General features: G+C 33.6%; 1 protein-coding gene across 8 annotated transcripts in view; it reads left to right on the top strand.

Moving 5' to 3' along the window:
- The window catches only part of KIAA0586 (KIAA0586 ortholog), a 119406-nt gene that overhangs the window by 27805 nt on the left and 77610 nt on the right, over nt 1-13991 (top strand). For all 8 annotated transcript variants that reach the window (XM_028101428.2, XM_028101437.2, XM_028101434.2 and 5 more), the window contains 6 exons: nt 53-227; nt 5899-6096; nt 7571-7758; nt 9719-9826; nt 11386-11466; nt 13323-13516. In XM_028101428.2, coding sequence (XP_027957229.2) covers nt 53-227; nt 5899-6096; nt 7571-7758; nt 9719-9826; nt 11386-11466; nt 13323-13516 — 944 coding nt within the window. The remainder of the gene's footprint in view (nt 1-52; nt 228-5898; nt 6097-7570; nt 7759-9718; nt 9827-11385; nt 11467-13322; nt 13517-13991) is intronic.

Raw genomic sequence — 13991 nt, 5'->3', positions numbered from 1 at the left:
GGTGTGTTTGATGACTATTTCTTTGGTGAGTTGAATAACTTTGTGTACTTAGGGATTTTTGAAAGCAACCACAGTGGTACAAGACGAGGATTTTATGTTACAAATTTATGGAAAACCAATTTATCAGGGCCATCGCAGCACTCTTAAAAAAGGACCGTATCTCAGATTTAATTCTCCATCTCCTAAGTCCAAACCACAGAGACCAAAACTAATAGAACGAGTTAAAGGTAAGGAACTTCATTTTTCTGTGGTAAACCTCATTTTTTATGCTGTCAGTTTAATATGTAAAGTTTAACTTTTTCTTTTTTTATGATTCATAAATATGGTTCAAATTATATAATGCTTAGGCATTCCTTCTTTTTTTTTCTTTAAATTTTTTTATTGTGTTGTTAATCACCATACATTACATCATTAGTTTTTGATGCAGTGTTCCATGATTCATTGTTTGTGCATAACACCCCGTGCTCCATGCAGAATGTGCCCTCTTTAATACCCATCACCAGGCTAACCCATCCCCCACCCCCCTCCCCTCTAGACCCTCAGTTTGTGTCTCAGAGTCCATCGTCTCTCATGGTTCGTCTCCCCCTCCTTAGGCATTCCTTCTAAGAGTAGGAAGAAATAGACTACTTCAAGGCATAGAATGGGAATAAGTGGGGAAAAAATATAGACCAGATTCAAGGCACAAGATAGGAATAAGTGGGGGGAAAGATAGGATTAGGTGGTATCTTCATATAAAGCATGATAAAATTTGCATTTTTGAGATGATATCTTGAACAATTTAAATTATAATCTAGGGAAAGTAGACATTTCCTTGAAGACATTGCTGTATCATATTCTTTATGAAACAAGATCAGCCATATGCTGTATATTATCACAAAAGGACTTATGTAGTAAAGGTGAAAAAAATTTTTTGGTTCTTTTGTACACCACTAAAAATAACTTCATTTATTACTGTAAGTTTTGACTCACATCTACCATTTCACTAGTATAATATTTATTTATTAAAGATTTATTTATTCTAGATAGAGCACACGTGCGTGTGCATGCCTAAGTGGCGGGGAGGGGCGGAGGGGAGGGAGAAAGATAGAGAATCCTCAAGCAGACTCCCCACTGAGTGTGGAGCCTGCTGTGGGGGTTGATCCCACGACCAGAGATCATGATCTGAGCTGAAATCAAGAGTCAGACACTTAACTAACTGAGCCATCCAGGCACTCCTCTCTAATATATATAAATGTAACTCTTCATTAAATATGGAATCTGTTGACTGGTTACATTTTGAAATTTCTCAGCTTGTACTCTAGCAGCTAGTAAGCTTCAACAGTATGTGATAACTAGTGGACACCAACTCATTTTTGTTTCTTATCCTTTCTGGAAGTGGAGCTGTGGCATTGCTTTAGTTTTCTGTTCCTTTCATTTATAAAAGTTAGGTGATCATGTAGGGTGTCATTTTATCTAGAAATTGTACTGGTGTTAAGTATTTAGCTTATAGGTAATATTTCCTGTTTCCATTTGTTTATTGGTGCTTTGCTATTAACTTATATTTGGACTTTTGAAAGCCTTCGTAAAAAATAACTTGAGGTCTTAAAATACTTAAAAATCCAAAAATAATTTTAAGTAACTTGTTCAATGGTGGAAGGGACTAAGAACCTGTGGAAACGTGCTTATTTTGGGGTCTTAGTGCCTGTTATTTTCTCTTCCTGGAGAGCTTTTCCCTCAGACCTTTGCATGGCTTCCTCTCTCAGCTCTTTGGATCGCTGTTCTTAGATGTTAGCTCCTCATAGAGGTATACCCTGACCATCCTATACAAAAAATGATCTTCTACATCTCTCTTATCCTCTTGCCCTGCCTTATTTTTCTTTTTTTTTAATAGTTTTTAATTTTATTCTTTACTCAGGATATTTATTGAGTACATGTTATAATGATACTCTGTACTTAAAGGAGAAAATGATAACTTGCTTTAAATCTAAACAATATACTATTCTTATAGCAGACAGTAGGAATTTCCCTCCTTTATTAAGTTCTTATTTTAGGATGTATCAATTTGTACTCCTCCTAAAAGGCATGGCATTAAAATACAAAAAAGATGAGTTTTTTCCTCCTGCTTCTAAAATTCTTGTTACCCTAGATGATCACGAGAAGAGTTAAAGGTAAAAAATTAACATGTACAACACATCATCACAATTCCCAGCTGAATTTTTTCCATATGGCATTTTTGTAAATTAAAATTACTAACTAAATCAAAGATCAGCAAGTAGTTGCCAAGTGATGAAGACTTTAAACCCTAATGCAACTATGTAATTAATCTGGCAACTTAACTTTGTAATTCAAACCTAGTAGAATAATTTAGAGGTAAAAAATTCTAATAATTTTAATTTATGATGTGGGAGTATATCTATATATGTATATAGATATGACCACATTATAAATTTGTGTGTGTTTTTTTGGGGTTTTTTTTTTTTTGGTCACCTCTTCCAAGATCAAGAGGAAAACAGTAATTCATTTAAGTTAGAACTGGGCACACCTTTTAAAAAATTTCAACAGTATGTTTCCTTTATATGGTATTACAATAAATGTTCCTGCCTTATTTTTCTTAATAGCTCTTTTCACAATCTGATGTTATATATATGTTTTTTAACTTTTATTTTTTATATGCTTTTTTTTTTAATTTGAGTATAGTTGACACACAACGTTACATTAGTTTCAGGTGTACAACTTAGTAATTTGACAAGGTTATACATTATACTTAGTATACCACAAGTGTAGCTACCATCTGTCCTGTTATATTGTTATTACATTGACTGTATTCCTTGTGCTCTGCCTTTTATTCCCATAAGTTATTCATTCCATTACTAGAAGACTGGATCTCCCACTCCCCTTCACCCATTTTGTCCAACGCCCTACCCACCTCCCCTCTGGCAACTATCGGTTTATTCTTTGTATGTATAGGTCTGATTCTGGTTTTTTTTTTTTTTTAACAAAGAAAACTTGTGTTTATTGAGCATTCAAAGCAAAACTAAAAATTTTTCTGTGGGATTGAGGCCTCAATAGAATAATTTTCTATCCTTGCTATAGATATTTTCTCTTGTAACTGGAGATTAATAATTTTATATTTTATTTATTTTAAATTTTAAAAATATAGAAAATACAGAAAAAAGCTTTATAAGAAAATATATCCTCTGTAATCTCACTACGAAATTTGGTAAATTTCTGGTATTTTCTTCTGTGTTTACTTGTTTTTTTTTTCTTTTTAAATCAGTTTAGTTAACATATACTGTATTATTAGTTTCAGAGGTAGAGGTCAGTGATTCATCAGTCTTATATAATACCCAGTGCTCATTACATCAAATGCTCTCCTTAACGCCCATCACCCAGTTTCCCCAACCCCCCACCCTCCTCCCATCCAGCAACCTCTAGTTGTGTTTCCTAGAGTTAAGAGTCTCTTCTGATTTGTCTCCCTCTCCGTTTTCATCTATTTTATTTTTCCTTCCCTTCCCTTATGTGCGTCTGTTTTGATTCTTAAATTCCACATGGAAAAAATAAATTCCACATATGAAATCATATGGTTGTCTTTCTCTGACTGACTTGATTCTGCTTTTTGTTTGTTTTTAGATTCCAGTAAGTGGAATCATATGATACTTGTTTTTCTCAGTCTGAGTAATTTCACTTAGAACAATACCCTCTAGGTCCATCCGTGTTTTCTCAAATAGCACAGTCTCCTTTTTTATAACTGCAAAATATTCCACTGTATATATATATACCGTATCTTTATCCACTCATCTATCGATGGACATTTAAGTTGCTCCATATCTTGGCTATTGTAAATAATGCTACAATAAACATAAGGGTGCATATATCTTTTCAAATTAGTGTTTTCGTTTTCTTTGGTAAATATGCAATAGTGGAATTATTGGATCATATGGTATTTCTATTTTTAATTTTTTGAGGAAAGTTCATACTGTTTTCCACAGTGGCTATACCAATTTACATTCCCACTAACAGTGCATGAGGGTTCCTTTTTCTCCATATTCACTTATTTCTTGTGTTTTTATTTTATTTTATTTTATTATGTTAATCATCATACATTACATCATTAGTTTTTGATGTAGTGTTCCATGATTCATTGTTTGTGTATAATACCCAGTGCTCCATTCAATACGTGCCCTCTTTAATACCCATCACCAGGCTAGCCCATCCCCCTCCCCCCCTCCCCTCTAGAACCCTCAGTTTGTTTCTCAGAGCCCGTAGTCTCTCATGGTTCATCTCCCCATCTGATTTCCTCTCTTCATTTTTCCCTTCCTACTATCTTCTTTTTTTTTTTTTAACATATAATGTATTATTTGTTTCAGAGGTACAGGTCTGTGATTCATCAGTCTTATACAATTCATAGCGTTCACCATAGCATGTACCCTCCCCAATGTCTATCACCCAGCCACCACATCCCTCCCACCACCCCCACCACTCCAGCAACCCTGTTTGTTTCCTGAGATTAAGAATTCCTCATATCAGTGAGATCATATGATACATGTCTTGTGTTTTTTATTTTAGCCATTCTAACAGGTGTAAGGTAATAATCTCACTGTAGCTTTGACGTGCATTTCCCTGATAATGAGTGATATTAGCATCTTTTCATGTGTCTATTGGCCAACTGTATGCCTTTTTTGGAAAAAGGTCTGATGTTATATTTTTGTTTATTGATTGTTTTCCTTACTAGACTGGAAACTCTATGAGTACAGTTGGTTTATTCAGTACTGTATTTCCTGTGTCTGGAGCAATGCCTGTGAAATGCTGAAAACATATATTTTAAATGAACATTCAAGAAAAAAAAAACTCATTTAAGGGAATGAATGAATGCAAGACAACAGAATGAGAAAATATAGACGTGGTACTAAAATGTTTCTTCCTGGGATCATGAAGCTATATTTAAAAGTCTAGATTCATAAAATTACTCCCATATTAAAAGTAAAAATGTAGTAATGTCAGGAATTTATTTAGAAAATAGTTTCTTCTCCTTTATACTTTACTTTCCTCAGGTTCCATAGAAATCAGACAAATTTCTAAGTTTTTAAGAATTCAGGATTCAGGGGCACCTGCTTGGCTCATTTGGAAGAGCATGCAACTCTTGATCTCAGGGTCGTGAGTTTGAGCCCCACCTTAAGTGTAGAGATTACTAAAAAAAATAAACTTAAAAAAGAGAATTCAGGATTTAATGTGTGTATGGATTTAATTAATAGGAATAGAAAAAATACAATGATATTAACTCCTGTAAGGTTTTAATAGGTGTAGAATTTGACTATCTGTACATAATTTCAAAGGATAAAGGCTGGTTATTCAGAATTATGTCATGAGTAAAATTTCAAAGGATAAAGGCTGGTTATTCAGAATTATGTCATGAGTAAAGGTGTAATGAGAGAATGAAAAAAAAATCCAATTCCAAATATGATCATTACCTTATGTAATGAGTTAAATAAATAGTACAGTCTGAGTATTCTTCTCAATCTTTTATTCAACATTTTTTCCCTTATCATTAAATCATTGAATCTATCTTATCATAGTAGTTGTGCAAGTTGTTACATCTATTCAGGGGCTCAGAAACCTAAGTAATATTGGAACCTAGCTGCACTCATTTAGTTGTGACTGTAGCATGACTGCTTTCATGTTTTAGTGGCGGAATTGAGATGTTGTAGCTGAGACCACATGGCCCATGAGACTAATATGTTTACTATCTGACCTTTTAAGAGAAAATTTTTGCCAACCCATGGTTTATGGGTTACTTCTATTTTGGGGCCTGATAACCTTATTATATAGAATGAGATCTTTCTGTGAGGAAGAGTTCCTGTATTTCTAGCTGGATAGATGTTCACACTATTTTAAAATCTCTGCCACTGATAATTATTACAGGCACTAAAGTTAAGTCAATAAGAACACAAACTGACTTTTATGCAACAAAACCTGTGAAAATGGATTCCAAACCACAACATCCCGTGACTGCTGTGCTTCCTCCTGGTGATCAGCAGTACTTGTTCAGCCCAAGCAGAGAAATGCCTACTGTTTCAGATACACTGGAAGGTCATCTGATTCCTATGGCCATTCTTTTAGGTAAGTCCCAACAAAATACACAGCATGAATTTTAAATTCTTATCAGCAGTGGCAGAACTACTGATAAAGGACGTAGTAGTCTCCTACGTTTTCCTCTCTGTGTTATATCTGTGGGTAGGGCCTCCGAATGTGTCTTCCTCCGTGTGATCGCTGTCTCTGAAATAAAGGCTTCCCACTGTAGTTTCAGTCACAGGAAACATTCCTTTGGCATTTTATAATACATTGCTGTAGATGAAACAAAGTAAGAAAAGTAAGAAAAAAGTTTAGATATGTTATAGATTTCATAATAATTAAAGAATTAAAAAAATTTGGTTTAACGTCATGTCTTAGGCAAAGTACTTTGAAGTAATTCTATGTACTTTTGACATGTAAGTAAAAATTGCATGGTTGTGTATTCTAAAACAGTAGTTGGTTATTTACTTATTTGAGGTCTCTCAGAATCATTATTGTAAAAATTTAACAAATCATTTTTGCTTCTGCACTAGCTCTTCAAATCTAGTTAGCTATTTTTTTTTCTGTTAGTGTCTTTGCTATTCTTTCTTAAATTTGATGAATGACTTAAATATGAATATTTTCCAACAGAAGGGAGAATTTTTCATTTTTGATATTATGGGTTAATGGCATGTCAGCTTGGTAACTGTCTCTGTTCAAACATGCCTCCCGTTAGTGTAGTAGGTAATACTTACAAATTCCCTGCTGTGTGCCAGGTACAGATTTAAGCACTTTACATATATGAATTTATTTAATCTACCCTGTAAAATACATGGTAATGTACCAGTTTTATAGATGAAGAAACCAAGGCACAGAGGAGTGTAGTAACTTGTCAAAGGCCACACAACTCAAGTGGAGCTGGGATTCAAACCCAGTCAGTCTGGCTTTAGAGTCTATGCTTTTAAAGAGTGCACTGTTCCATCACTCTTTATTTTGAAATATAGGAAATAAATGGAACTTGTGAAGTGAAAGCTAAGTTTCTGATAGCTATGATAATTACCAAATAGTGGGAGGACATGCTATTTATTGGTAGTCAGTCACTAGTATTTTATTGTTGGTTTTATTTCTGTCCATTGTTGCTCTATAAAGATTTGAGAAAAATAACACAGTATAACACACTACACTTTAATCTTGGCTTTACCACTTACTGTTATGACCTTTGGCAAATTACGTTGTTTCTAAACGTGTTTTCTCAACTGTGAAATGTGGATAACATTAATACCTCATAGGCTTATTTTGAGGGTTAAATTAGATAGTGTATGTGAAGTGTCTGGCACACGAGAGTGCCTGATAAGTGTGAACTGCTTCTGAAAGGATGACGTGGTGAGTATGTTGACAGCGGTGATAATAGAAGGAAAGGTGATTGCGGATGGCACTTCCTTTTCAGGTGAGAGACAATTCAGCCATAAAGATCTGGGTTGTGTATTTGATTTTTCCCTTTATTTCTGAAATAGTTGACTCATCTCTTCCCCAAACTTTTTAGGACAAACCCAAAGTAATAGTGATTTCATGCCACCTCCTGGAGTAATTGTAAACAAGCCACACCCTGTAACAGTGACTACTTCTATTCCTCCATCATCTCGAAAAACGGAAACTGGAATAAAGAAACCTAACATCGCAATTATAGAAATGAAGTCGGAAAAAAAGGATCCTCCTCAGCTTATTGTACAGGTATGTCAAGGTGCATGAATAGAAAATTTTAAGAAAAAAAATCTTTGGTTTAACTTTAGCACTTAAAATTTATTGCATTGCTTTATAAAAACTTTGCTTTCATCATGGGTCTTTTGTTCTTTAAAACTGTGATATTAATGTGATGTCTCTATCCTTGTTCTGTATGATTTAAGCTACTGTTTCTAAGCCAGTGGCTCGTATCCAGGTGACATGATGATATTCCAAAGGGAACAATTGAACAGTTTATTATAATTAATTTTAAAAGAATGAGTGTGACTTTAAACATATATAAGATTTGAATGAATGGAAAGAGAACTTATATGTGAAGATTAAATATTCAAGTTGTCAGTTCTTCCTAAGTTAATATATAATTTAAGTCAAATTGTAATTTAACCCCCCCCCACCCACACAAACCATGTGTTTAGTTTTTTGTTTTTTTTTCTTTAACTTTAACTTAAGGATCATTTTGCTGTTTGAAAGAACAAAGGGTTTTTTAGTACTGGACCTGTACAATGAAGTATTTCAGAAATAGCCTTGGTTACTTAAAAAAAAATGTAATATGGGACACCTGGGTGGCTCAATTGGTTAAGCATCCAACTCTTGATTTCGGCTCATGTCATGATCTCAGTGTTGTGAGACTGAGCCCCACATTGGGCTCCAAGCTGGGCATGGAGTCTGCTTAAGATTCTCTCTCTCCCTCTGCTCCCTCCCCACTGACTCGAGTACTCTCTCTTTCAGCACTCTCTTGCTCTCTCTTTAAAAAAAAAAAAAAAAGAATGTAGTATGTGGTAGTTACTTCATGTATTAGTAGTAAATAGGAGTCTTGTCAGTGAAATAATATATGTTGTAATTGGTTAATAATGTGGAGAATAGATCAGTTTTAGACTCTAACCTCCCACTGTATGGCACATGAGTTCTAAAGTTCTAAATAGGCAACAGGCAAAAGTATAACTGTAAAATGTAAAAACAGCAGAATTAGAATATAATTGCATGGAATCTTTATCAAAGCTGAAGCTAAGTCTGGATATGAGAGAAGAAAACCTACATATAATAAAAGAATAGATTTGAATCTGTAAAATCTGAAACTGAAGCTAATATAAAAAATTCCTATATAAAAAGGAAAACATACAATTAGAACATATGAAAGGAAGATGCTAGGTTAATTTTTAAATCTGAAGACTTCCATAAATTAATAAGAAAGCAGATGCAAATCCAATAATATTCAAAGAACCTGAGTAGGACCCTACAGAAGAGGAAATACAGTTTATGAGCAAAAAAATGAATAATTTAAATCTTTCTAGTTACTAAGATAATCCAAATTAAAATAACAATAATATGCCTCCATTTAAAAACTTATTGCTGAGACAGTTATGTTTTTGGTGACATAAATAGAACTCATTTGGACTGCATTTTGGCATTAATTATCAAGAATTTTAAATATTCATGCTTTGTGATTCAGGAAGTTAATCTAGTATCTGGTTATCTAGCATGATGAAATAATTCAAAGTTAGGGGAGAGAAAACCCTATATATATGAAGAAGTTTTTTGTGGTGATAGGTATAATAGTGGAAATATTAGGAATATCCTAATTGTTTGCCAACAGGAAAATGGTTAAATAATTATGGCATGTGTATTGTTGAAATATTATACAGTTATTTAAAATATAATTATTAAGTTTCTGTGGGAGCATGAAAGGTGCTTATAACCTAGTTAAAATGAGAAATCAGAAATAAATAGTAAAAAGGAAAGGAAAGATTGAAAATAAAGTTATCTTAAGATAGTAGGATTTTATGTGTTCCCCTTTATTTTCTAAATTTTGTAAAATATGCTTTCATAACTTAAAAAATTGTTATCCGTTGACTTCTCAGTAAAAAGTTAAATATATGTTATTGATGTATAGACTGACAAATATTTCAGTCAAAATGATGAACAGAAAGCTGGATGTTGTGTTTTGTTTTAGGTATTACCCAATGTGGATATTGATAGCATTTCGAATGGTAGTGCTGATGTCGATCTATCTGTGCCTAGTCCCAAAGAAGCATGTCCTCCTCTGAAAACCTTGATACAGGTATTCAGAAATTTATCAGATAGTTTTGAGTAATGTCTGACTACGGAGTTTAACTAATATTATTCCAGGCAAAGTCTTCCATTATATAATCTATTATAATAATTTAGGTTTTGAGGAAAAGATTCAGAATGAATCTAGTATGGCTGATGAACTTGAAAAAGTAAGTTTGTTTAAGATCCTTATATTTATAAACACTGTGAAAGTGATAATTCTCAGTGTAGCTTTTTGGTAATTTAAGTTGTCTCATATGTGAAGAAAGAATTTCTATCTCTTTGGAGAAGAAACTTGATTTAAACAGGAATCACATTATAGTTTTCCTGAATATGAATTTCATAGTGATGGCTGGAGTTCATGTTTTGGGATGTTACTTTGTCAGTAGTGTATTGATATGATGCAAAAATAGGCATTTCTCCCTAGTATTTATTTGCTATTGAATAATGAAGCTCTAACTTTACAACACACTGAAATAACACTGTACTGAAATAACACTGTAACTTTCCCCAGCTTTCATCTGTTGGAAGAAGATGTGGTCCTCAAGGATACAGTTTTAAGGAGAGGGAAAACACCAACAATTTTTCATGATCAGAAATAGTAAAATAGGGGCACCTGGGTGACTCAGTCGGTTAAGTGTCTGCCTTCAGCTCAGGTCATGATCTCCGGGTCCTGGGATCAAGCCCTGCGTTGGGCTCCCTGCTCAGCGGGGAGTCTGCTTCTCCCTCTCTCTCTCTGCCCTCCCCCCGCTTGCATGCGCACTCTCTCTCAAATAAATAACATCTTAAAAAAAAAAAAAATAGAACTGATCCTAAATGGCAATTGTGCCTAGTTTAATTTTTTCATCAGTAACTTTTTTTCACCAGAAGTTTATTAGAACATATGGCTACAGGGGCGCCTGGGTGGCTCAGTCATTAAGTGTCTGCCTTTGGCTCAGGTCATGATCCCAAGGTCCTGGGATCGAGCCCCGCATCGGGCTCCCTGCTCAACAGGAAGCCTGCTTCTCCCTCTCCCACTCCCCCTGCTTGTGTTTCCTCTCTCGCTGTGTCTCTCTCTGTCAAATAAATAAATAAAATCTTTAAAAAAAATCACATATGGTTACAAATAATTTTTTGGACTACTTATCATTCTCTCAGGAAGGGGCTAATGTGATTTTGGGGACTAGATTATTCAAGTGAGGCCTAGAGGCTTAATTAGTATAATAACTTTCTAATTTATTTGATTCTGTCTTTTTGTGAGTTTGTATATATGTATACTTACATATTTAACATATAAACACTGTTTTAACTACAGGAGAGAAATCATAATCCTATCAACCTGATCAATTGACTTAAGTTGCATTGTTGATGGAGTCATTGACAAAAACTTATATTTAGTTTTTGATAACTATTGAAATGAAACCTGATGGCTTGGGTACTATCTTGGATTTCATTTGTTTAATGAAATCAATTCTAAACAGGATATTAAAAAAATAGGGCCATGTAATTACAAGCTTATGTTATGGGAGAAATATGATAAATTAGAAAGATATTAAGTATAACAAAATCTTTTTGAAAATGCTTTCTTAGACCCCAGAACTTATGAAGGTAGATGAAGAAGAGGTGAAGTTTCCAGGAATGAACTTTGATGAAGTAATCGATATCATACAGGTAACAAAGCTTAGAAACCGTGAGAAATTATTTTTATATTGTTGGCAAACTTGTTATAATCAATATTATTTCCAGGAGGGTTTTTTTTTTTTTTTGTCAATTCTTCAGATTTTCTATATAGACAATCAGGTCCTCTGCAAACAAGGACAGTTTTATTTCTTCCTTCCCAACCCCTTTTATTTCCTTTTATTGTCTGCTTGCATTAGCAAGGACTTTTAGTACAGTGTTGAAAAGGAACGACAGGAGGAAACATCCTTGCCTTGTTCCTGATAGTTGAGTATGTTTTGACCATCAATATTATGTTACAGTGCTTTGAGAAACTTCCCTTCACTTTTGAGCTAATATATTTTTATTTTAAAATTATAAAGTTAGTATTCTATAATACAGTATTCTCTTCATCTATATCCTCTAGCTGCCTCAGTGAAACTTAATGATTATCAGACGGTTCCCATCTACATCTCATCTTTCCTGCTTCCAGTTTTCTTCCTCCTTTCCATTTCCTTTGGCTTCCCTCCCTCCATTCTATCCTTTCTTTATTCTGTTACATTGGTCTGTCTGATTTCTGGATTATTGGCAAGATCACCAGTTAGCTCATATTGAGGGAAAAAGTTGTGAGGGGTCTAAAATCCAAGAGAAGAGCCCATATAGCAGGAAGAGCTATAAAAATCATAGAAATGGTAAAATAGAAGAAGGGGGAAAATAAGAGGGAGTAAAATATAAAGGATGGGAGAAAAGATCGTAGAACACAGAAACTATTGAATAATAAAATGTCTGTACCATTTCAAGACATTTGTTCATAGTTCTTTCAGAACTAAGACCAGTTTTGTTCATCATAAAATCAAACCCTATTTTAGAATATTAAGAGATACGCAGTATATTAAAGGTTTTTGTTCACTGGTTTGTCTTCTCATGTGAATTCCACATGAATGTTTCAAAGGCAAGAATCTTATTTATCTTTATATTTCTAATGTCTAGCAAAGACATTTGACAGCTGATTTTTTTTTCAATGTACAAGTGAAAGAAACGGTTCTAGAAATAGCAAATGATTTGGAGCCAAAGCCAAGTGTTCTGACCCTGGCTCTGCCACTTATTAGTTGTGGAGTTCATTTTTTGATGGGAGGATATTTAATCAAGTTATCATTTTTAAAGACTCCAATTTTTTTGAGATACATATTAAATCATTTACAGGTAAAATGATATCTGTGATTTGTTTCAAAATTATATATGAAGGGTAAAGTGGATGGGGGGGGATTAAGTTAGCCATGGGTTGGTAATTGTTAAGGTAGGGAACAGGTAGATGGGATATGCATAATTTATATGTAACCGATTTAGTATATGAGCGCTATTTTGTTTACTTTTAAACATATGTGATATTTTCATAATGAAAAGTTAAAAAATTTTCAGAAATTACTCCTTTGATCATGATATGATGGTGCAAATAATGTATAGAATAACCTAACTGCATATGTATATGTAAATTTAGGTTCAGAAAGAGGAAGCAGTGATATTTGGAAGCATCAGTTTTATTATGATAATAAATTAAGATAATAAATTTCTAGAGGGAAATGTTAATTTTTATGCAGGAAAAACCAAGTTATCTAGTTTGTTTTATGACTGCTTTAAATGAACACTGGATTTTAAAAGACAAAATAATTGTATAATTCAGGTTTCTTCAAGGCAATTTATATGACAAATGTGTGTATTATAAATAACATGATGCCACCTAATAAGAAATGCTATTGATTAATGTAGAAGTGTTGGTTAATTTACCGACCTAAGTTCCCTGCCTACATTGGTCACTCAGTAAATGGTAAACAGATACATGAATATAATAGTTTTGTTTTTATTGTTACCAGGAAGAGGAAAAACGTGATGAAATTCCAGAATACTCTGAACCAGTTCTGGAGTTTAACAGAAGTGTTAAAGTCATTTCTACAAAATATAATGGTCCTCCATTCCCACCAGTTGCTTCTACTTTTCAGCCCACTACTGATGTTCTAGATAAAGTAATTCAGAGAAAAGAAACATTGGAAAATAGCTTAATTCAGTGGTGAGTTTACAGTGGTGTTGGTGTGAACAGAATCGTAGTAGCAGATTTAAATAGAAAGTATTTAGTTTTAGTTGAAAATCTTCCTTGTCTCCTTTTGTTTATTAAACTTGTCCTTTGCTACAGTCACTGGGAACTATTTGATATGATGTGAGGGTTTAACTAGTTGTTGAAGGTATTGTTTCTTTTCTTGAATATTTGTATTTAGGCTGTCTATTATGGCAAAAGAGGCTGTTGTTAAGTAACAAAAGCCTTAAAAATGTACATATTCTTTTTTTTTTTAATGTATATATTCTTTAATCCAGTGATTCACGTCCAGAAATTCCTAAGGAAATAATTATGGTTCTGCTACTCAGCCATAGACTACGTAGCACATATAGTGCTTACCATAAACAAGGCATTGTTCTGCTTGTTACTTCTATAAACTTATGAACTCTGTTTTTATCCCTGTTTTTACCTGTGAGAAACTTTAAGGAAG

Source organism: Eumetopias jubatus, unplaced genomic scaffold (genome assembly GCF_037043125.1).
Source record: "Eumetopias jubatus isolate StellerSeaLion01/CBP00866 unplaced genomic scaffold, mEumJub1_p1.0 scaffold_7, whole genome shotgun sequence".
NCBI classification, from domain to species: Eukaryota; Metazoa; Chordata; class Mammalia; order Carnivora; family Otariidae; genus Eumetopias; species Eumetopias jubatus.
This window is presented reverse-complemented; position numbering and strand designations above follow the sequence as displayed.